Below are 25,096 nucleotides of genomic sequence, written 5' to 3' on the forward strand. Positions count from 1 at the left end.
GTTATAGATCACCCACACAATGTGAAATATTAATAGGGAAACATTTCCCTACCATACAGTCCTTTATTCTTGACTCTATGGGGCATGTTTCTCATTGCCCAGAAATGAGAACAAATGTCTTTAGTAGACATTGGAATAACTGTTCAGTGAACAACTCCATCGTTTTTTTTTTTCTTTTTCGTTTTGGATTTCATAGTTGTAAGACTTAAACATTCAGTTAAATTAGACATCAGCCCTTGGCCTATGGGTCTTCATGACTGGTTGGCAGGAGTTTCTTTGGCCATGGGTCCCACGCGAGGCCTTTGAGCTTGTAGAGAACTGTCAGGCGCACGGTGCTGCTGAAACAGCATCCGCTTCCTTGAGCACTTCCTCTACTCGCTTCTTCAGTTCCTTTCTAGAGTTCTCTACGCTGCACTTTCTAATGCACTGTTTTTCATTTTTACTCAGGGATCTATATCTGTCTAGTCTTTGAGATTCCTTTGGTCACCTGTGAGCTTGAAAAGTCTTCCTGCCTCACTCCCTGCACCTCCCCATACCAGAATTTCGTCAGTGTGCCCTTGTGTGTTAAGCCTTGCTGTTTGGGAGGGAATGAGACCAGGAGATGCCATTCCAGCTCAGAATGAGAGCAGTGTGCTCTCGGGAGATACGGAGGATGAGCCTTAGCCGGGCACCACTGTCTTCACACATAGCGTGTGGCCAGCATTCTTGGGTTACAAAGACTTTTCATCCTTGAAGAATATGGGAGGAGAATTGCACTGTTAGAGGAATGACTGTTCAGACATAGATCCTCGAAGAGGTTTAGTGGAGAATACACTCCTTCCGCTTGCCTTCTTAGTGAACTGTTGCCACAGCCCTTGTGGGCCGTGGCCCAGATCACCTACCTGGCTTTCCTGTGTTTAAATCTTAAAATGCGAACACTGAAGAGAATACCTACTAGAATTCATAAGTCTTTAGTTTAGATTTAACTTAAGCAAGGAATGCATTTGTGTATAAAATTCAGATTTTAGTATAGCTCTAAGTAACATCAATTTCAGTTGATGAAAATAGCAAATATACTTAAGCTTACTTTAACTCCTTCACTGGTGCAGTTTGAAATATTCATCGTGTATTGCTGGTTTTTAATGACACAGCATGTAATTTAAAACACTTTTCTTTCCTCTCTCTTCCTCCCCTCTCCCCTGAGCACTTTTTACCTCGGTGGAAGTACGAGCAGCTGATTAGACAAGGCGTTCTGGAGCGTGTGCTGTCATGACCCCTGGCCAGATGGCTGCTAAGACTCCCTCCTGGTGTGAGACTGCACCAACCAAGGTCACTTCTCCACCTCCCTCTCTACCTCCCCAAGGCCCACTGCTTTTTGGTTCTCAAATGGAAACTTTCTTTATGCAGGAATGCTTTGCAGAAGAGTATGGTTAGATTGTTTTCTTTTTTTTCTTATCATTTGGATGTTAATTTCTCTTTTTTCATTTCTGAATATAATCCCATTACCTTCCATGGTAAACATATTTGTGAATCTGTGTTGTATGTTTCTACTTTGAAGTATTGGTTCTCAAAAGAGAGTTTGCACTCTGGCCATGCAGAGAATCCACACACATCCACCCTGTTGTCCACAGCTCTACAGCAGAGTCCAAGGTCAGGGTTTTAGCAGATGCTGAGCTTAAAGAGAATGCTTCCCTGCGCGTAAACTGCCATTTCTCATTCTGTCCTCACAGCGTGCAGGAGGTTTGAGTTTCTATCGTACAGGATTCTCCCCTTTGTGTAGTAAGCTGTCTCTGAAATCACAACGTCCTACTAATCCCCAAATGCTTCCCTGTGTTTCAGTTTCATGCCAGTGAACACTTGTTAGATGTTCGTCTCTTTTAAACACTGAGGGAGAGCTTCACCTGGTGTGAAGGGAGGCCTCGTGTCCCTCTGCCTCTTGGATTGTTGCTGGAAGTGTGCTGTGCAGGCCAGGGAGCTGCGTTTCCGAAGTTTGTTTCCAAATCCCATGGGCAGGTGGAGTTGGCGGTCTCTAAAGGACACAATGGATTTTGCCCATTTCCAGTGGTGGCTGGTCTGGCTCGTGCCTGTGTGCAAGCTTGTGTCGCAGGATGTCCATTTTGGAAAAGGAAATTGAGACTGGGGCTAGGAAAGGAATTTTGTGCAATTTCGCCCCAAGAGTCACATTGACCAGAAAGACACAGGAAGAGCTGATCAGCTAAGTGGAGGGCAATTTCTACTGTCCATTGAAATGATAGGCATCAGAGAGGCACAAGGGGTTCCTACCTGCTGGTCAGTACCCTTTCTCCACCAGTCCCCTCCATGACCAGCCCAGTAATCTGAGACATTCAAGTTTAAAACCCAGATAAACCCAGTACCTGGCGCTCTCTGTACAATTTATTTCTTAGACGGGAATATTTCAGGCCAAAATTATACTCAAGTAGTCAAGCTACGGAGAGCCTCTACCTAGGGTGTGGATCTCCATATTTTCACAACACATGTATTAGAACTTAAGTCAGCAGGCAGCCCTTGGCAGATTCTTTTCCAAGCTGTGCGGCTCACAGGATCTGGTTCCCGACCGGGGATTGAACCTGCACCCTGGGCGTTGAAAGCACAGAGCCTTAACCATGTACCTCTAGGGAATCCCCTCATTCTTAAAAATACTTCTTTCCATAGATTCATAGTCAGATCAGATTTTCATCTGAATCTCTGCCAGGAAACAATAAGGAAAATTTCTCTAGTGAATGGGATGGATGATGTTTTACCTGTAGGCCAGTGGTCACTTCCCTTGCATTCTGCTCTTCCAAGCATGTGGAACCATGTGCAGGGGAGCCCAGAGTCCATGTGAGTCAGCTGTGAGGAGGAACCTGCAGTAAAGGCCAATGCCTTGTTGCCAGCCCAGCATCATTCCTGTATATAAACTGTATGATATACTTTTCTGATTCATTCCCAAAATAAAATAATAAGTATAGTTCTTATTTGAAGTAAATGTATACTGGTTGAAAAGTTAAAATTTTGTAGGTTTTATTGATTTATGTTGGTTGGTTCTATAGAGTTGTGTCTAGAATTTTAAAATATATGTTTTTTTTTTTAATTTAAAGGTAATGCACAATTAAAAAGATAAAAGAAAACATACAATGTAGAAAATCTTTTACCTACTAAATGCCACCGTCCAGTGTGCCCATTGTTAACTGATTACGGATATAAAATGCAATCCCATTTCAGGTGTTTTTCCAATGAAATACTTTTCAGTTTTTGTTCCTGATGTAAACGGAATCTTCTTTTCTGTTACATTTTCTAACTGGTTTTGGCTGATAAATATTAAAAAGCAGTGTATGATAATGATTTGGCCATTTTCCTATATTAAGTCATGTCTTTTTCACATTGATTTTGTCATCTGGAACTTTCGGAAAAATGTTGACTACTGCTGGTAATAGCTGGCAGCTTATCCTTTTCCTCACTCAACCTGAATGACACTGTCTTCATCTCTCTGCCCCATACTTCTCCAGGAAAACTGCCGAGACTTGTGGCCTCCCTCAGTGCAGCCTGACACTTCAAAGTAAATTTAAAACTGTAGTAAAACAGTGGTAATTAACATGTTTTCCAAGTGTACTTTTGGAACTTGAGTGATGATCATATATGGTTTATCCCTTAACTCCCTAAAGTTATGGATTGCATATATATATATAACTGTTGCACTATCTTACAGTCCATTTGTAGCATTCTTTTGGCCATGGTGTGTTAACCATTCATTGAACTGCAAGATTGCTTTGCTGTTATTTTCTTGTGGAATTCTGCAACGTTGAGTGATGCTGTTTTATAGTGCTTAGCAAGAAGGGATGGGTGTGTATGTATTCGCATATGTGTCTCTGCTTTGTCAGTATTTTCAGTCATCTGTTCCTATGAAACAGCCATCTGAACACAATGGCTTTAAACCATACCACTTGATTGACTTTCCCAGCTCTGCAGGTTGACTGGGCTCTACTGGGAGGTTCTGCAGCTCTTGCTTAGGGTCCCTGTTGCAGGTGCATTCCTCTGGTGGCCTGACTGGGATGGCTTGGCCTCTGTTCTCCATGTGGGCCTCTTGCGAGGTTCTCTCCAGTGAGCTGGTTGGGCTTCTTACCTGGCAGCTTGGGACCCTGCAGGGTTAAGAGGGTGGATGTGGGTGCTGCTAATTTTCTGAACGACTAGGCCTGGTAGTGGACTAGCACCATTTTCTGCCAAAATTCAGTCAACTAATACAGCCCCGGTTGCTCAGAATCAGTGAAGAGGCCACGTGGACCACATAAAGGCAGAACAGCAAGAGGCCCCACAGTCAGATGGGGTGTCAGTGTTCTGATGTCAGTTTTTAGTGGTGCAAGTTCCTTCATCTATTTTTCATAGACATGTACCTTTGAAAATGGCATTGATAGCTATCTAACTATCTCAGTATAAATCTTCTTTGGAGAGAGATACTTGATGATTTTTTCTTTTCTTTTCTTTAGTTTGTAGTCAAAGTTTTCTACTTTTTCTTAAGTAAATTTCAGTTAGTCTTTTATCCTAAGCTTTTTTAAATCTATATTTTGAAATGTATTAAGGCCGTTTTTTGTTTTTTTTTTTTTTTTCATTTCACTACATATGATTATCCCTAATATGTGTCTGTCTTTCCTTTCTCATCTTAGCCGTATAACTGGAAGAAGTATCTGTATTGATACTGTATTAATCCTCTAGGATGTAGAGGAGGGAGGTGCTAATTTCATGTGGTCTATTGCTTTTCACAATTGATGGTATTTTAGGATGAGTTGAATTTATTCTATTTGTGACATTACAAAAACAATGTTCTCATATAAAACAAAATGTAGTAACAAAGAAGGCAGCCATCTGAAAGCCAAAGACAGAGACCTCAGGAAAAACAAACCTGCTAATAAGTTTGATCTCCGATTTCTAGCCTCCAGAATTGTAAGAAAATAAATTACTTTTGTTTCAGTCACCCAGTGTGTAATATTCTGTTTTGGCAACCCCTGCAAACTAATAGAGGACGTTTAGTATCTTTTTTGTTTGTTTGTTTTTTTAATGTGTTTACCTAATTGAGAGACACTTGAAGACATTCCATCCTTTTGCTGTTACAGACAAAGCTATATGTGTACCCTTGTGGATACATCATTTTACACATGCACAGCTTTGTGTGTAGGATAATTGTACTTTTGATGGCTCTTGCTGAAATATATAGGAATTATATTTTATACTACACCAGGAGTTTCGAGAGTCACTCCCCCTAACCTTCTTTGCCAACAGTATGTTATTTCCAGTTGGAGCTGTTACAGAAAAGATGCCAGGAATGTCGATGTACAAGTCTGTTCTGAGTGTGTATTTCCTTTTCTTTGGCCAAATAACTAGGAGTGAAATGGCTGGGTCTTAATGTAGGTGTGAGTGTAACTTTTGAAGAAACTTCCAAACTCCTCCAAGGTGGTTGTACACTTTGCATTCACACCAGCAGTGTATGAGTTCCAGTTCTGCATCCACTCCAATGCTTGGTATGGTTAGCCTTTTAAATGTCACCCATTCTAATGGGTGTGTAGTGCTATCTCACTGAGATTTTAATTTCTATTTTCCTAATGACTTATAAGAGATGGGAATACCCGGCCACCTGATCTACCTCCTGAGAAATGTGTATGCAGGTCAGGAAGCAACACTTAGAAGTTGACATGGAACAACAGACTGGTTCCAAATTGGAAAAGGAGTATGTCAAGGCTGTATATTGCCACCCTGCTTTTTTAACCTATATGCAGAGTACATCATGAGAAATGCTGGGCTGGATGAAGCACAAGCTGGAATCAAGATTGCTGGGATGAAATACTGAAATATAGAAATATTGGTATTTCTATCAATAACCTCAGATATGCAGATGACACCAGCCTCAAGGCAGAAAGTGAAGAAGAACAAAAGAGCCTCTTGATGAAAGTGAAAGAGGAGAGTGAAAAAGTTGGCTTAAAACTCAACATTCATAAAACTAACATCGTGGCATCTGGTCCCATCACTTCATGGCAAATAGACAGGGAATCAATGGAAACAGTGATGGTGATTTTCTGGGCTCCAAAATCACTGCAGATGTTGACTGAAGCCATGAAATTAAAAGATACTTGTTCCTTGGAAGAAAAGTTATGACCAACCTAGACAGCATATTGAAAAGCAGAGACATTGCTTTGCCAACAAAGGTCCATTTAGTCAAAGCTATGGTTTTTCCAGTAGTCATGTATGGGTGTGAGAGTTGGGGAATAAAGGAGAGCTGAGTGCCGAAGAGTTGATGCTTTTGAACTGTGATGTTGAAGAAGACTTGAGGGTCCCTTGGGCTGCAAGGAGATCCAACCAGTCCATCCTAAAGGAAATCAGCCCTGAATATTCATTGGAAGGACTGATGTTGACATTGAAACTCCAATACTTTAGCCACCTGATGCAAAGAACTGACTCATTTGAAAAGACCCTGATGCTGGGAAAGATTGAAGGCGTCAGGAGAAGGGGACGACAGAGGATGAGATGGTTGGATGGCATCACCGACTCAATAGACATGAGTTTGTAAAACCTCCAGGAGTTGGTGATGGACAGGGAAGCCTGGTGTGCTGCAGTCCATGGGAATGGAAAGAGTTGGACACAACTGAGCAACTGAACTGAACTGAACTGATGTTGATATTTTCATAAAATTTGAAGAACAGTGTAGATGCCTAAAAATACATTAATAAAATTATGAAACAGAGACTTTGCTCATAGTGTAGAAAAACTTGATACACTATTAATAGTTTGTCTTGGGGCTCTCCCTTAGCTGTGACTATCTAGTTAGCTTTCACTTTCTGCCAATCTCATGAACCACACTCTATAAAAATTAAGCTTTAGAGACAAATTAATGACCTAAATTTCTTTTCTGTGATTCTGTGTTTTGACTCACTTGTGTAGTTTATCTTCCAATGACTTTCTAACGTCTAGTTTTACTAAGTACAACTTCTTATATTTTTCCAACTCTGCTTTGTTAGAATCTTCATGCCAGGTTTTCATCTTGGAGAGTTCAGATCCCAAGACTATAATTCTGAGTTCCATCTGTTGAGATCCTGCTTTTATCTAAAGCAAATTGAAAAAGGTAACATTTTTAAAATAATTATGACCTGGAATATTATATTTTTTCCCTTTAGTGTTGAGTCAGTTTTTCAGAGAGAGATTTTAAAAGTGAAAAAATAAAGTAGAACGGAAGTTTAAAATAATTATTGACAATTTCAAGTGAATTAAATCTGAATTATAAAATTAAAGTGAAATCATTATTATAGTAGTACTTATATACTGACAATTCAATGAATAAGAGGATCAACTTAAGAATAATTCAAGAGGATGGTACTAGCTCTAAACCACAATGTTTTCTTTTATTCTTCATAGTTTTGTTTTATACCAATTGATCTTATAAGTAAAAGGATTCTCTTGTAAGAATCATTCTGATAGGTCAATTTAGTGTAAGTATGACGAAAACTGAAATATCTAAAGGGAGGACAAGTGTCCCCTTCTTTGAAATCTGTAAAACAGACTGCTCTAAGGGAAATAGAGGAAACACATAAGCAGTTTACATCTGGAATGTAATCTGCAGTGAAAGTGAATTCAAGCACATGACAGATCAACGAATTAACCTGCAAAAATAGTTTGACTTCTTTTTATTTCTCTGCTAGATCCTGTCTCCCTTTCCTCGGTCTCCTGTTTATACTGCTCAACTTGACTGTGTTCTATTATATTCATTTTTCTATATGACTTTTGAGATTCATTACTTCTTGCTCCAACTTCTTTTTCTTCTCTCTAGGTTTTCACATTTCTTTTGCATTCCTTTCATAGATAATAACTCCTATTGAACACTTGATTTTTCTGCATCCAGTGCAGACATTTTGAAAATGCAGTTTCCAGCTCTGCTGGAAGATCATCAGTCTTCAGGAATACAACAATACCAATTGGTAATGAAGAAAGTGAACTGAGCACAGCCTAACTCAAACCCAGGATCAAATAAATATCTATATTGTAGAATGTATGACCAGGAATTACTCAGAGAATCAAGAAAGATGTTCACACCACCAAGAGTCACAGAACATATTCTTCACTGTCATCTTTGTCACACAAGGTTTGTACTTGATTTTACACTGTTTTATTGTTCTACAGTAATATTTTTCTATCGTTCCTCCATAAAATGACTATAAGTCACCTCTTCGTAGACCGTCTCTTACTACTTCCGCTCATCTTAATGTCCCAGGGTTTTAAAGAAGTTTGAGGGATGGATCCTGTATTCAGTTATCTAGGGCTAAGGTAATAAATGCCTACCACAAGGAGACTGTGAGAATAAGATTCTGATTCATAAATCTTATCAATATGGATTCTAACCCCTAAGCCTTTTTCTGAACTACAAAGACTTTTTGCTAATTTGAGTGGCATTCCCAGGAGAAATCCCATTTCCTAATAGATTACTGAGATGATCCATACATTTTTCTCAACAGCAGCAACAACAACAAAAAACGCCTCATTCTTGTCATGCTTTGTTACTGTCCATTTATGCAAGACAAGAGCTGTGCATGTCAATAAATATTCCCTGTTCAACCAATGTATACTTAGCCGAATTTTTCCCCCATGGCGGGGGGAGTGAGACGGCAGCTTAAAATTAGGGGCTAAACTGTTCCTCAGAGACTAGATAACAGGGGCTGAAGTGAAAAGGCTCAGTGAGAGCTGGACAGTCAAGAAATCTCCATGAGGAAAGAGAGACTCGGTGCCACGTCTCAAATAATGGAGGACTACCCAAGAGGACTTGGATTACTGTGATCTGTGATATTGAATGGTTTCCCTTGGAAATGAACAGAGATCACTCTGTCGTTTTTGAGATTACATCCAAGTACTGCATTTCGGACTCTCTTGTTGACTATGATGGCTATTCCATTTCTTCTAAAACATTCGTGCCCACAGTAGTAGATGTAATAGTCATCTAAGTGAAATTCACCCATTCTGGTCCATTTTAGTTCACTGATTTGTAAAATATCAGTGTTCACGCTTGCCATCTCCTGTTTGACCACTTCTAGTTTGCCTTGGTTCATGGACCTGATATTCCAGGTCCCTATGCAATATTGCTCTTTACAGCGTTGGACTTTACTTCCATCACCAGTCACATCCACAACTGGGTGTTGTTTGTGCTTTGGCTCTGTCTCTTCATTCTTCCTGGAGTCACTTCTCCACTCTTCTGCAGTAGCATATTTGGCACCTACCGACCCGGGGAGTTCATCTTTCAGTGTCCTATCGTTTTGCCTTTTCGTACTGTTCATGGGGTTCTCAAGGCAAGAATACTGAAATGGTTTGCCTTTCCCTTCTCCAGTGGACCACATTTTCTCCAAATGCTCCACCATGACCTGTCCGTCTTAGGTGGCCCTACACGGAGTGACTCATAGTTTCATTGAGTTAGACAAGGCTATGGTCCATGTGATCAGATTGCTTAGTTTTCTGTGATTGTGGTTTTCAGTCTGTCTGCCCTCTGATGGAGAAGGATAGGAGGCGTATGGATGCTTCATGATGGGAGAGACTGACTGAGGGGGAAACTGGTTCTTGTTCTGATGGGGGGGCGGGGGAGGGCATGCTCAGTAAATCTTTAATCCAATTTTCTGTCAATGGGTGGGGCTGTGTTCCCTCCCTATTATTTGACCTGAGGCCAAATTATGGTAGAGGTAATGAAGATAATGGTGACCTCCTTCAGAAGTTCCCATGGACACACTGCTACACTCAGTGCCCCTACCGTGCAGGCCACCGCCGACCCATGCCTCCGCTGGAGACTCCTGGACACTCACGGGCCTGTCTGGGTCAGTGTCTTGTGGGGTCACTGCTCCTTTCTCCTTGGTCCTGGTGTGCACAAGGTTCTGTTTGTGCCCTCCAAGAGTCTGTTTCCCCAAGCCTGTGCAAATTCTGGTGGTTCTGTTGTGGGGTTAATGGCTACCTCCTCCAGGAGGGCTTATGCCATACCCCGGTCTGCTGCACCCAGAGCCCATGCCCCTGCAGCAGTCCACTGCTGACCCGTACCCCCACAGGAGACACTCAGACACAGTTCTGTCTCGGTCCATGTGGGTGTCTCTGTGTCCTGGTGCGTACAAGGTATGTGTGAGCCCAAGGAGAGTCTCTGGCAGGCATGGGGTTTGATTCTAAAGGTGACTTCGCCCCTCCGGCCCTCTTGCTTGCGCTTTTCCTTTTCCCCTTGGACGCGGGGTGTCTCCTCACAGATGCTCCCTTTCCACAGAGCTGTGTAGCGCAACCAGGAATGCTGAAGAGGCTGAAGCAGAACATTTCTGTGAAGATCTGCAAGACCTTCTAGAACTAACACCCAGAAAGATGTCCTTTTCATTATAGGGGACTGGAATGCAAAAGTAGGAAGTCAAGAAACACCTGGAGTAACAGGCAAATTTGGCCTTGGAGTACGGAATGAAGCAGGGCAAAGGCTAATAGAGTTTTGCCAAGAGAATGCACTGCTCATAGCAAACACTTTCCTCCAACAACACAAGAGAAGACTCAACACATGGACATCACCAGATGGTCAACACCAAAATCAGATTGATTATTTTCTTTGCAGCCAAAGATGGAGAAGCTCTATACAGTCAGCAAAAACAAGACCAGGAGCTGACTGTGTCTCAGATCATGAACTCCTTATTGCCAAATTCAGACGTAAACTGAAGAAAGTAGGGGAAATCACTAGACCATACAGGTATGACCTAAATCAAATCCCTTATGACTATACAGTGGAAGTGAGAAATAGATTTAAGGGGCTAGATCTGATAGACAGAGAGCCTGAAGAACTATGGACAGAGGTTCATGACATTGTACAGGAGACAGGGATCAAGCCATCCCCATGGAAAAGAAATGCAAAAAGGCAAAATGGTTTTCTGAGGAGGCCTTACAAATAGCTGTGAAAAGAAGAGAAGCAGAAAGCAAAGGAGAAAAGGAAAGATATTCCCATTTGAACGCAGAGTTTCAAAGAATAGCCAGGAGAAATAAGAAAGCCTTCCTCAGTGATCAATGCAAAGAAATACATGAAAACAACAGAATGGGAAAGACTAGAGATCTCCTCCAGAAACTTAGAGATATCAAGGGAATATTTCAGGCAAAGATGGGTTCGAAAAAGGACAGAAATGGTATGGACCTAACAGAAGCAGAAGAGGTGGCAAGAAAACACAGAAGAACTGTACAAAAAAGATCTTCACGACCCAGATAATCCAAATGGTGTGATCACTCACCTAGAGCCAGACATCCTGTATTGTGAAGTCAATTGGGCCTTAGAAATCATCACTACGAACAAAGCTAGTGGATGTGATGGAATTACAGTTGAGCTATTTCACATCCTGAAAGATGATGCTGTGAAAGCGCTGCACTCAATGCCAGCAAATTTGGAAAACTCTGCAGTGGCCACAGGACTGGAAAAGGTCAGTTTTCATTCCAATCCCTAAGAAAGGCAATCCCAAAGAATGCTCAAACTACCGCAGAATTGCACTCATCTCACACACTAGTAAAATAATGCTCAAAATTCTCCAAGCCAGGCTTCAGCAATCCGTGAACCGAGAATTTCCAGATGTTCAAGCTGGTTTTTATAAAAGGCAGAGGAACCAGAGATCAAATTGCCAATATCCACTGGATCATTGAAAAAGCAAAAGAGTTTCAGAGAAAACATCTATTTCTGCTTTATTGACCACGCCAAAGCCTTTGACTGTGTGGATCACAGTAAACTGTGGAAAATTCTGAAAGAGATGGGAATACCAGACCACCTGACCTGGCTCTTGAGGAACCTGTATACAGGTCAGGAAGGAACAGTTAAAACTTAACATGGAACAACAGACTGGTTCCAAATAGGAGAAGGAGTACATCAAGGCTGTATATTGTCACCCTGCTTATTTAAATTATATGCAGAGTACATCATAAGAAACGCTGGGCTGGAAGAAGCACAAGCTGGAATCAAGATTGCCAGGAGAAATATCAATAACCTCAGATATGCAGATGACACCACCCTTATGGCAGAGAGTGAAGAGGAACTGAAAGGCCTCTTGATGAAAGTGAAAGAGGAGAGTTAACACGTTGACTTAAAGCTTAACATTCAGAAAACTAAGATCATGGCATCTGGTCCCATCACCTCATGGGAAATAGATGGAGAGACAGTAGAAACAGTGTTAGACTTTTTTTGCGGGGGCTCCAAAATCACTGTGGATGGTGACTGCAGCCATGAAATTAAAAGACCCTTACTCCTTGGAAGGAAAGTTATGGTCACCCTAGACAGCATATTAAAAAGCAGAGACATTACTTTGCCAACAAAGGTCCATCTGGTCAAGGCTATGGTTTTTCCAGTGGTCATGTATGGATGTGAGAGTTGGACTGTGAAGAAAGCTGAGCACCGAAAAATTGATGCTTTTGAACTGTGGTGTTGGAGAAGACTCTTGAGAGTCCCTTGGACTGCAAGGAGATGCAACCAGTCCATCCTGAAGGAGACCAGTGCTGGGTGTTCACTGGAAGGACTGATGCTGAAGTTGAAACTCCAATACCTTGGCCACCTCATGCGAAGAGTTGACTCATTGGAAGAGACCCTGATGCTGGGAGGGATTAGGGGCAGGAGGAGAAGGGGACGACAGAGGATGAGATGGCTGGATGGCATCGCCGACTCGATGGGCATGAGTTTGAGTATACTCCGGGAGTTTGTGATGGACAGGGAGGACTGGCGTGTTGCGATTCATGAGGTCATAAAGAGTCGGACACGGCAGAGAGACTGAACTGAACTGAACTGAGTCCTTTCTTGGGTCTGTGTTTTTGTCAATAAATGAATTGTTTTATCGTCAGAGCTCTTAAATTTCCAACATTACATTTTGAGGAAGCTTGGGCAATTGGCCAGGGTAGTAAGCAACGGTCATCAGCACGACTAAACTTTATAACGGGTTCCCAAAGAGGCAAGGACTTTATAGACATGGTTTGATCCTCTTAATAAACCTATAACACACGAAATATTACTACCTCCACTTTCAGTTCAGTTCAGTTCATTTCCGTTGCTCAGTTGTGTCCGACTCTTTGCAACCTCATGAACCGCAGCACACCAGGCCTCCCTGTCCATCACCCACTGCCGGAGTTTACCCAAACTCATGTCCAACGAGTCGCTGATGCCATCCAACCATCTCATCCTCTGTCGTCCCCTTCTCCTCCTGCCCTCAATCTTTCCCAGCATCAGGGTCTTTTCAAAAGAGTCAGCTCTTCACATCAGGAGACCAAAGTATTGGAGTTTCAGCTTCAGCATCAGTCCTTCCAATGAACACCCAGGACTGAGCTCCTTCAGGATGGACTGGTTGCATCTCCTTGCAGTCCAAGGGACTCTCAAGAGTCTTCTCCAACACCACAGTTCAAAAGCATCAGTTCTTTGTCACTAAGCTTTCTTTATACTCCAACTCTCACATCCATACATGACCACTGGAAAAACCATAGCCTTGACTAGATGGATCTTTGTTGGCAAAATAATGTCTCTGTTTTTTAATATGCTGTCTAGGCTGGTCATAACTTTCCTTCCAAGGAGTAAGCATCTTTAAATTTCATGACTGCAATCACCATCTGCAGTGATTTTGGAGCCCAGAAAAATAAAGTCAGCCACTGTTTCCACTGTTTCCCCATCTATCTGCCATGGAGTGATGGGACCGGATGCCATGATCTTAGTTTTCCGAACGTTGAGCTTTATGCCAACTTTTTCACTCTCCTCTTTCACTTTCACCAAGAGGCTCTTTAGTTCCTCTTCACTTTCTGCCATAAGGGTGGTATCATCTGCATATCTGAGGTTATTGATATTTCTCCCACCAATCTTGATTCCAGCTTGTGCTTCATCTGGCCCAGCATTTCTCATGATGTACTCTGCATAGAAGTTAAATAAGCAGGGTGACAATATACAGCCTTGACATACTCCTTTTCCTATTTGGAACCAGTCTGTTGTTCCATGTCCAGTTCTAACTGTTGCTTCCTGACCTGCATACAGGTTCCTCAACAGGCAGGTCAGGTGGTCTGGTGTTCCCATCTCTTTCAGAATTTTCCACAGTTTATTGTGATCCACACAGTCAAAGGCTTTGGCGTGGTCAATAAAGCAGAAATAGATGTTTTTCTGGAATTCTCTTGATTTTTCAATGATCCAGCAGATGTTGGCAATTTGCTCTCTGGTTCCTCTGCCTTTCCTAAAACCATCTTGAACATCTGGAACTTCATGGTTCATGTACTGCTGAAGCCTGGCTTGGAGAATTGTGAGCATTATTTTACTAAGTGTGTGAGATGAGTACTATTGTGTGGCAGTTTGAGCTTTCTTTGGCATTGCCTTTCTTTGGCATTGAGATATTCACTGACAAATTGCTTTTTCTTTGCTGTTTTTTGCATTTTTAGTCTCTTGTGCTTTTTCTCATTTTCTTACAGCAATTTATTTTTAATTTCGTACTGGTGTGACCAGAAAAAAAAAATGCTTTAAATAATTTTTCTTCTCTAATTTGTTGAGGTTTGTTTTGTGCCCTAGCATGTTATGTATTCATATGAAAGTTTATTCTACTACTTTGGGATACAATGTCTTATAATGATACATGAATTCCAATCGATCTATTGTCTATTGTACCAATGAAGGCCACGGATGCACTTGAGGTGTTGAAGTCCCATATTCTTATTTAATGGGTTGGGCCCAAGTTGGCCCTGTTTCCTTTAAGTGTGTTTTCTCCTGTCCCTTCACCAGGTCCCTTGCCCCTGAGGGGGTGAGACATGCAGCAAGTGGGGCCTTTGGAGGTTCTTCAGGTAAGTCTGATGTGGACAGAGGCCTGAGCTCTCTCTGATGCTCTGCATGGGCAGGCACCCATAGTTACTTCTTTCAGTCTGCACAGATTCAGCCTCAGGTTCAAGACTTCTTTGGTCCTCACAGCTGATCACTGCCCCCATTTTTTGCCATTCCTGCCCAGTTGTGGAGACAAGGGGCTTTAGTGACCTCTCTGCATGTATCTGGGGGCAAGATGTCATACAGTGGCTGTTGTCAGAGGTCTGGGCTGCTCCTGATGCCCTGCTGAGTAAGCACCAAGCATTGCACTCTTTCTGCCACACCCAGGCTCTACCCCAAAGCCAGGTTACTTCTGCTGCCACAGTCATGTCTTTATCTCTCGTTGTCATTGCTCCAGATTCAATGCCGAACTTTGCCATGGAGTGAGCAGGACCAAAGTGTTTGCTTTTCTAAGGCTAGGACATGTTTTGAGGTGATAATGAGAAAATCAACAGCTGCTAGAACAGAATTCTCTTCGCCTTGCCTCAGGAGCAAGCCAGCACATGCTCTCCCTGTGAAGAAAGTCCAAGTTTCCCACTGCCCATCTATTTGTCCCAGCAGTCCTTCCACCACCCAATGGGCTTGTCTCCCTTGTGTTAGACCCCAATTTGTGGGTCTTAAGAATCCCTCCCAAGGGGAGGTGTCCAGCTGTGTATTTTCCCTTTTCTCCTGAGGTCACAGATGTCAAGAAGATTGCTTTTCATCCCTTCCTACCTGACTACCTGTGCTTCCTTCTGATAGTCTTGATTGTACTGGAATCCTTCATCCAGTTTTCTGTTACCTTTCGTTGAGACTTCTTCTATATGTAGATTTAGTTTTGTTGTGTTCATAGTGAGTTTCACATCCTCTTACCCTGTCATCTTGACTGGTCCTTCTTTATTTTATTCTATAAATAATATTACATCATTTGCAAATAGTGACAGTTTTTATTTCTTTATTTCTAGTGGAATGCTTTTATTATTATTATGATTATTATCATTATTTTTAATAATTTGTCTGGCTAGGACTTCCAACACTTTCTTGAATAAACCAGAAGGAGTGGGCGTTTTTGCCTTGTTCCTTATATTAGAGAAAAAGCTTTAGTTTTTCACCATAACTGTAAGCTTGTCATAAATCACTTTATTTCATATTGGTCTATTCCTGCTCTAGCACTTTGTTGGGTTTTTTAGCCATAAATGGATGTTGAATTTTGTCAAATGTTACTAGTACCCAGCCTCTGAGTTCTACAGAAAGGATGTCTCTGTCAGACCTCAGATGTGTGTTTGATTAGAAATTTATCTTTCAGACTGCATCTTTGATGATTAGCAATAGATCTCTTTTGTGGATCTTTCTCCTGTCTGGCCTTTCCTGCTGTAGAATTTCCTTTAGCATGTGTTGTAAAGCTGGTTCAGTGGTGCTGAATTCTCTTAGCTTTTGCTTGTCTATGAAACTTTTGATTTCACCATCCAATCTGAATGATATCTTTGCTGGATAGAGTCCTCTTGTAGGTTTTTCTCTTTCATCAGTTTAAATATATCTTGCCACTCTCTTCTGGCCTGCAGAGTTTGTGCCAAAAAGTCAGGTATTCACCTTTTGGGGATTCCTTTGTATGTTATTTTTTGCTTTTCCCTTGCTGCTCTTAATATTTACCTTGGTGTTTAATTTGCGTTAGTTTGATTAGTATGTGTCTTGGTGCATTTCTGTTTGGGTTTATCCTGTGTGGGACTCTTTGGAATTCCTGGACTTGGGTGGCTTTCCTCCTCCATGTTACGGGAGTTTTTGACTATAATCTCCTCAAATACTTTCTCATACCCTTTCTTTTTCTTGTCTTTTTATGGAACCCCTATAATTCAAATGTTGGTGTGTTTAATATTGTTCCAGTGGTCTCTGACACAGTCCTCAGTTATTTTCATTCTTTTTTCTTTATTCTGATCCTTGGTAGTTCTTTTAACCATTCGGTCTTCCAGCTCACTTATCCATTCTTCTGCCTCAGTTATTCTGCTATCAACTCCTGAAGTATTTTTAATTTCGGTACTGTGTTGCTCGTCACTGTTTATTCTTTATTTCTTCTAGGTGTCCGTTAAATGAGTAAATCTTTCTTGCATTTTCTCCATTCTATTTTGATATTTTGAAACTTCTTTACTATCATTAATTATTTTACAGATAGGTTGGCCTATTTTCTCTTCATTTATTTGGTCTTGTAAATTTTTACCTTTCTCTGTCATCTGGAACATTTTTTTTCTTGCCGTCTCATCATTTGTGTGTGTGTGTGTGTGTGTGATGACTGTGGCTTTATTCCCATTTTGTTAGTTGTTTGGCCTGACATTTCCAGAAGTGGAGTTTGCAGGCAGTTGGGTAGAACCAGGTCTTGGTGTTAAGATGTGAACCTCTTGGATACTTTATTCTGATTAATAGTTCCTGGGGCCCGACATTCTCTGTTACTCAAGAAATTCGAACTCAGCCACAGGGGCTCACACCTCATCTCTGGCCTGTGAACTGGGATCCCACATGATGTGGGGTGTGAGGGAGGAAAAAAAAAGAGAGAAAAAAAAAAAGAAGAATAACAAAAAATAAAGAATAACAACTCCTGAAGGGGAAAAGCTGACTCCAATAGCAAAGAGAGAGAAATTAGGCCTGTCTCATAGACTGAGCTCCTGGGCCTGTTGTCTCTTGCTGTGCTCAGGAGAACACTTCTTCTTTTGATTACCATCCTGTGGGACGTATTAGCGTAAGTCATTTAACCACCAGAGGCAGACCATGTACATGCATCACCTGGCAGCAGGTGCAAAACCTGTGGTTTCTGCCGAGGGTAGAAGCTACCTTCTGAGAGATACTGATGAGCTGGGGCGAGACCAAGGGAGAATGCAGAGATCGTCTCTTATCGCCTCTGCTCCCTGAAAGCACTACCTTAGGTCCCTGGATTTATATCATACCATAAGCCTGCTCCTCAGGCCAGAGCTCTTAGATCAGCAAATATGCCTCCTCCACTGTGGGAAAAGGAGTGTGGGGCATTTTTCAGTCTGCTATCTGTGCAATGCTCTGGGGTTGATAGCCTACCAAAACGTGTCTCTCTGACATGAAGGAATACAAGCCTCCCATTGTCTCCAGAACCAGATGATCAAGGAGGTTCCCTGGGCAGTGGCTACAGAAATCAGGGCACCAGAAGCCTGTAAAAGCTTCCTTCTGATAGAATCTGGTGCTCTGGAGTATGGCAGAGATAGCATGCAAACATGCCCTCTGCTGACTGTAGCTAGGTGGGTACCTATTGGTGGGTACCCCCATAAGAAGTAGAAGAAAAATAGATGGTGCCTGCTGTCCAGAGCAAGACAGAGAGAATGCATATCCAGACTGGTATGCCCCCCCCCCAGTCTCTGTCCCCCAAGTGTTCTACCACACTCTTTTTTTTTTTTTTTTTTTGGCGTTTAAGGCTTTTTTTTTTTTTTTTTTTTCTTTTTTTCCATTTATTTTTATTAGTTGGAGGCTAATTACTTCACAACATTGCAGTGGGTTTTGTCATACATTGACATGAATCAGCCATGGAGTTACATGTATTCCCCATCCCGACCCCCCCCCCCCCACCTCCATCTCCACCCGATTCCTCTGGGTCTTCCCAGTGCACCAGGCCCAAGCACTTGTCTCATGCATCCCACCTGGGCTGGGGATCTGCTTCACTATAGGTAATATACATGCTGTTCTCTCAAAACATCCCACCCTCGTCTTCTCCCACAGAGTCCAAAAGTCTGTTCTCTACATCTGTGTCTCTTTTTCTGTTTTGCATATAGGGTTATCATTACCATCTCTCTAAATTCCATATATATGTGTTAGTATGCTGTAATGGTCTTTATCTTTCTGGCTTACTTCACTCTGTATAATGGGCTCCAGTTTCATCCATCTCATTAGAACTGATTCAAATGAATTCTTTTTAATGGCTGAGTAATATTCCATGGTGTATATGTACCACAGCTTCCTTATCCATTCATCTGCTGATGGGCATCTAGGTGGCTTCCACGTCCTGGCTATTATAAACAGTGCTGCAATGAACATTGGGGTGCACGTGTCTCTTTCAGATCTGGTTTCCTCAGTGTGTATGCCCACAAGTGGGATTGCTGGGTCATATGGCAGTTCTATTCCCAGTTTTTTTAAGAAATCTCCACACTGTTCTCCATAGTGGCTGTACTAGTTTCCATTCCCACCAACAGTGTAAGAGGGTTCCCTTTTCTCCACACCCTCTCCAGCATTTATTGCTTGTAGACTTTTGGATAGCAGCCATCCTGACTGGCGTATAATGGTACCTCATTGTGGTTTTGATGCATTTCTCTAATAATGAGTGATGTTGAGCATCTTTTCATGTATTTTTTAGGCATCTGTAGGTCTTCTTTGGAGAAATGTCTGTTTAGTTCTTTGGCCCATTTTTTGATTGGGTCATTTATTTTTCTGGAATTGAGCTGCAGGAGTTGCTTGTATATTTTTGAGATTAATCCTTTGTCTGTTGCTTCATTTGCTATTATTTTCTCCCATTCTGAGGGCTTTCTTTTCACCTTGCTTACTGCTTCCTTTGTTGTGCAAAAGCTTTTAAGTTTCTTTAGGTTCCATTTGTTTATTTTTGCTTTTATTTCCAATATTCTGGGAGGTGGGTCATAGAGGATCCTGCTGTGATTCATGTCGGAGAGTGTTTTGCCTATGTTCTCCTCTAGGAGTTTTATAATCTCTGGTCTTACATTTAGATCTTTAATCCATTTTGAGTTTATTTTTGTGTATGGTGTTAGAAAGTGTTCTAGTTTCATTCTTTTACAAGTGGTTGGCCAGTTTTCCCAGCACCACTTGTTAAAGAGGTTGTCTTTTTTCCATTGTATATCCTTGCCTCCTTTGTCAAAGATAAGGTGTCCATAGGTTCGTAGATTTATCTCTGGGCTTTCTATTCTGTTCCATTGATCTATATTTCTGTCTTTGTGCCAGTACCATACTGTCTTGATGACTATCTAGCACACTCTTTGCTGTGTGTTTTAAATCAGGTGTGTGCCCCTCAGGTCAATGCTGTAATACATGCAAATGATTCTCTCTCACTTAAAGTTTGCACAATGGACTGGGCCATTGGATGGGTGAGTGTGATACATGAGCTCTTTAAGATCTGTTTCTTAGATCATGGCAGTCTTAGGGTCTTGTATAATACATGCAATCTCTGCTGGGTTTCAAAGCTAGATATTTGGGGGGCTCATTTCTCATATGTAGGTCTTAAAAGTTGGGGTACTCCATGTGGGGTTCAAGCCCTTTGCTTCTCAGGGAGAATCTCCTATTTTTGAGTTCCATCCCTACTGTGCGTTGCAGTGTCAGAGGTGGGGTTAATTGTGAGATGTGGTCTGCCTTCTCACATCTGATTCAGTGTGTGTTTTTTCTCTTTTGCCTGATGTGTAGTTATTGCTCAGCCAGTCTTTAGTCCTCCCAGCCCTGCCCCGAGGAAATTGTTCCACATAGAGCTGTAAAATGGGTGTGTCCGTGGAAGGTGGTGAGCAAAGCATCTTCCTGCATCACCATCTTGAGTCAGAACCTTGACAGTGTTCTTTCTATAACTTTTCTATTTCAATTTTCTATCATTTAAGACTTAAATCTAGGAAAACCATTAAAAATGTAGCTGGGAATAAATACAAACCAACCAAATGAAAAGAAGCCAAGTTGTTTGTTCGGAGCTTGCTTTAACAAGGGAGTCAGCCACCATTACTTGTGTTGGCCAGAGATCCAAAGCTTGGCAGGGGAGGGGGGAGCTTTACAGGGGAGATAATGGGAGGCTTTGGATGTGCCCTGAGTAGAGGCTGTTGGAACTGGGAAGCTGTTGACAGCTAACTAGAAGTAGGGCATATTTGTAACGTTTGCATTTATTTATCGTCTTTGGCTGTGCTGGGTCTTCACTGTGGCACTCAGGCTTTCTCTAGCTGTGATGAGTAAGGTGTTCATTGTTGCAGAGCTCGGGCTCTAGGTGTTCAGGCTTCAGTAGTTGTGGGCTCCAGAGCACAGGCTCAGGAGCTGTGGTACACGGGTGTAGTTGCCCTAGGGCCTGTGGGATCTTCCCAGAGCAGGGAGCAAACTCATGTTCCCTGCATTGCCACACAGGTTCTTAGCCACTCTACCACCAGGGAAGTCCCAAAGTAGGGCACCTTATGTGACTGGTTAGGTATATATATTTGGGTTTCTCTGGTTTGTCCTAAGCTGGAAGCAGTGAGAAAAGTTAGAAAAGTTGTTATTTATTAATCAACTCCTGGTCACTTGGACAGGCTATAACAGTCTGATGTCAGGGAGGGGTACTGGTGACTAAGTAATAACTACAGTCATATGATCCTTTCATTCGAATGTGACTGAGCCCCAGTAACAACCCTGGACACCAAGGCTTAATGATGGCTAACACTGCTCTGCACACACTCTCACACTGTTTGCAGCTGTGAGAGCTGAGCACTGTACAAGCCCAGAGGAGAGACAACCAGAAACTTGCATCTGGTTCCCTCCATCTTTTTTTTTTTTTTTCTGACATAAACTGTAGTAAGCATTGTCGGAGCTCCAGGTAGGATGAACTGAAACTTGACTAAGACAGGAAGGGAGGCTCAGAGGAGGGAGGTGGGTGGAGCTGCAGGGCTGAATGTCTCGGGGAGGGGGTGGCGTGTCCCAGCCTCCGCCTCCATTGCTCCTTCCTCACCTTCAGGAGCCCATTGTGACCGATCACAGCTCGAGAATGTGGGCCTAGAACGTTAGCCCCCAAGCACACCCTGTGCCCAGTTTCCTGAGGGCAGCCGTGTGATGCAAACAATGGAGAATCCTCTCTTTTCTCTGAAAAGCACTTCTGATACAGACGGAACTCCAGCCCCAATTCCTGGGAGATCGATATCATCCTCCCCTTTCTGTGTACACTAGGGCTCCTTTTCTGGATCCTTCCTTAGCTCAAGAATAACCCGTTCTTTCCTCCTCCTTAGAAACATGGAACCATCAGGAAGATAAGGAAACCTTGGCTGAGACCCACAAGTACGTGATCCTCTCTTTTCTATTATTATTTCTACGCTTCTGAATCATCTAGAGAGATTCCTGAGAAGAGAAAGAATAGGACATCTATTCTCATGGAAGAATAAAACATTACCCTCTGGAGACAACCAGGCTGGACAGGGGGCAGAGTGAACACGTCGCTCCAAAGATCTCAGATATCAGCTTTCCAGGTATGTTCGAGGGCTCCACGGTATCGCCCAAACACAGTGACCAGGGCACGAGGACTGGATATTGAGTTCAGTCTCAACTACAGCAAGCTGCATGAGCACCGCTTCACCAGCCGTGAATAGGTATCTTGGACAGGACTGATCTGAGGACAGTGCTGAGGTCTTGAGAGTCTTGGAGTGGGGCGCTGGACTCGGAAACAGAGGACCACCTGACAGAGTCAGAGTCACCCATTGTTCTGAGAATGTCTGCGTTTTTGAGCAGAGGAACAATGACAAAAGATTCGGGTGAATCTCAGTTCAAAAATCCTTATGTGCTTCAAAAAAGGAAAACAAAATATTTTCATCCACCTTAAAAATTCGTGAAAAGAAAAACCACAGAGCTCTGTTAGTGAAATGCCAAAAGTCATATTATGTATGGACACTGAGAGTCTGATGCTTGTCTAGAGAGACTGAGAATTGGGTCTCAAGTCCGCATTTTTTCTGTCTCAGCATCAAAAGGAGCCAAAGCAGAGAAGTGGGAGTAGGGAGAGGAGTGGAGCTTTGAAAGGTACGTTCTGCCATTCAGCTATGTGTGCCGCTGGAGTTAGCCCCATCTCTCCGACCCTGAGAGCCCAGGTCCACCGGCTCGGAGGAGGCCAGTGGCAGGGCCCATCCCTTGGCAAACAGAACCCTCAGGGAAGCTCCTGGAAGAACAGGACCCAGACACTACCCAGATTCCATGTAGAGAATGAAGCTGGAGGGGCCTGGGAAAAGGTTTGACTCAGCAGGAGCCTCTGGGTTGCACTACCAATAGCACCTGGATTGGGAGGTGGGACTCCAGGTTCAACTGTGGACACATCGTTTTTTTAATTAATTTATTCATTTTACTTTGAGGTTAATTATTTTTGCACATCATTTAACATTTCTCAGATTCATCTATGCAGTGAATGCTGCCCATTCTCCCTCACAAAGGGACTGGTGAAGGCATCAAGGGGTAGTGGGTATGAAAGCACTTTGTTAATGTACACCCTATCACAGCTTCACCATCACTGTCAGGGATCATGTGGCCTTGGGCCCTGGTACTTTGTTTCCAATATCCCAATTCTGTCCCCTGAAAGGGATACTGCAGTCAGCCTCCTGTAATACCCCTATGCCCTGGCTTCCTTACCATGACCCAGTTTGCTGATTTCCAGATTGCAGAGGTTGCCTGGAAGGACTGGAAGAGGTCTGGGATGTGACACCGCTTCTGCAAAGATAGAGAATCGTCCCCTTCTCTCCTCAGTGGTTCTTCTTTCCAGAGCCTATGGTGTGACCCCAGGGCTGCAGGTAGCCTGGGGTTGAACTGGAAGGGGGAGTCCTGGGGGTGGGTTATGGCTAAAATCCTGGGGTGAGAGACAGCACGGACATTGTGAATTCAGTATGGGGCTCGTGCAGGGCAGTTGGTTGCAGAATACCACCCCTTCCCAGCCTGCCCAGTTCTCCGGGCCCAGAAACTCCTGGCTGCAGCTTGTTCCTCATGTCTGCTGCAGACATCTGGGGAGGTTCCCTGACAAAGGCAGCTTTCATCAGGTCTCCTCTCAAGATGCCCCAGGGGAGATGTGCAAAGAAACACCTCCTGGAGCCCAACAGCTGTGGCCGGAAAAGTCCGCTCCCCATGTCCTCCATGTCTCCTCTGCCCAAACGGCCTCTGCCTCGAGCCCCAAGCATTTCTCCAGCTTTTCTCCAGGCTTAGTTCCCGCCTTAGTTTCCACTCACTCAGATTCATCCCTGAGAGCCTCGCCAACACCACAGCCTCTCTTTCCCCTGGACAGTCTTCCACCCACTGGTTTTCTCTCCTTCCCACCATGTCATCCTGATACAGGGACCTGCCTTCCACCTGAGCACCATTAGGCTCCTTGCTGAGCCTCCCTCAGGGTGAGCCCATGGCACTAACAACGGGCACCATCCCACAAAGGTCACGCCCATGCTCCCCTTGGAGACCAGCCATCGTAGGGATCGTCTGTTCCAGCTATCCTCTTCCTACCCTGTCTTGGTGGCGGGGGCTGCCAAAGAATGGAGCTTCTCCACCTTGACACACTTGGGGACCCAGAAGAATACCTTCCCATACACTCACCAGAGGCATGATTTTGGTGAGACCCGAGAAACAGACAGGTAGAGGCAGGTAGCCTCTTTTTTGTCAGCACAGATGTGCAGAAGCTGCTAGAAATGTCAATCACCAAGAGAGTGGAATTAATGTTTTGGAAGGAATAAGAAAAGAAGGAGGAGGCAGGCTGCCATGTGACTTCATTGGTGAAGAGAATTAAGTCACTGAGTGACAAGCAGGACACCTTGGGCACCAGAATTCCTGGAAATAAAAAGCAAACCAGAACAGATGCTTGGACACATGGGGACCCACTGCCCATCTCACACTGTCTTTCCCAATGGAACCACCTTCCTCTCAACTGAAGACTGTCTATGATGAAGTGTCTTGACCTACATTCCAATATAAGGCACAAACTTTGATTCTCAATGCAATTCAAATCCTACAATGTCACTTTTTAAAAAAGCACCTAGAAAGTGGGCAAACTTTACCCTCTTTGGTTAGAAAAATCTCAGCAAGTGTTTAGCCAGATCACCCCCAATCTTCCCCAGGAAAACAGGTCTTCCCAGGCACACAAATCTGTCTCCATTGTTCCTGGGGATCTGATCAGCCCTGAGGTTCAGGAGAGACTGGAGTGCCCTCTTTCCAAAAGGTTCATGCAGCAAGAGAGTGGCCGCCCCGCAGAACCCAAGAGTCTCAGAAAGTGATGCAGCCTCAGGGCGAATCCCCAAGGCCTTGGCAGGCAATGGACACAAAGAGATCCTCAAGGCCTTCTGCAGGTCTAGGCAAAAGCAGCCAGGAAACACAGAAAATGGCATCCTGGTACCTAGCAAGGATCCCAACAGGAAAGCTCCTGAGCCAAGGTGTAAAGCAGAGCATGAGGAGGTTCCTAAAAGTTTTGTGCATGACCTCAGCAAACCCTCCAGTGAAGGTCCCAAGTGCAAAGCCTGAGTTAGAAAGAGAGTTGAGCCCAGGCAGGAAGCATCCAGAAGAAATCCTGGGGGTCTTTATAAACAGGAAGTCACAGCAGATCCATAATGGTTGGATCCCTGTTAATGTCTATTGTTCAAGGCT

General features: G+C 43.2%; 1 protein-coding gene across 1 annotated transcript in view; it reads left to right on the forward strand.

Annotated features, from left to right (window-relative positions):
* LOC122696855 overlaps positions 1 to 24,863 on the forward strand; it is a 36,938-nt gene extending 12,075 nt beyond the window's left edge. The window contains exons 4-6 of the mRNA XM_043906973.1: positions 21,730 to 21,778; positions 22,453 to 22,510; positions 23,136 to 24,863. Coding sequence (XP_043762908.1) covers positions 21,730 to 21,778; positions 22,453 to 22,507 — 104 coding nt within the window. The 3' untranslated portion in view covers positions 22,508 to 22,510; positions 23,136 to 24,863. The remainder of the gene's footprint in view (positions 1 to 21,729; positions 21,779 to 22,452; positions 22,511 to 23,135) is intronic.
* The last annotated feature ends 233 nt before the right edge of the window (positions 24,864 to 25,096 follow it).

This window comes from Cervus elaphus, chromosome 7 (assembly GCF_910594005.1).
Source record: "Cervus elaphus chromosome 7, mCerEla1.1, whole genome shotgun sequence".
Lineage (NCBI taxonomy): Eukaryota > Metazoa > Chordata > Mammalia > Artiodactyla > Cervidae > Cervus > Cervus elaphus.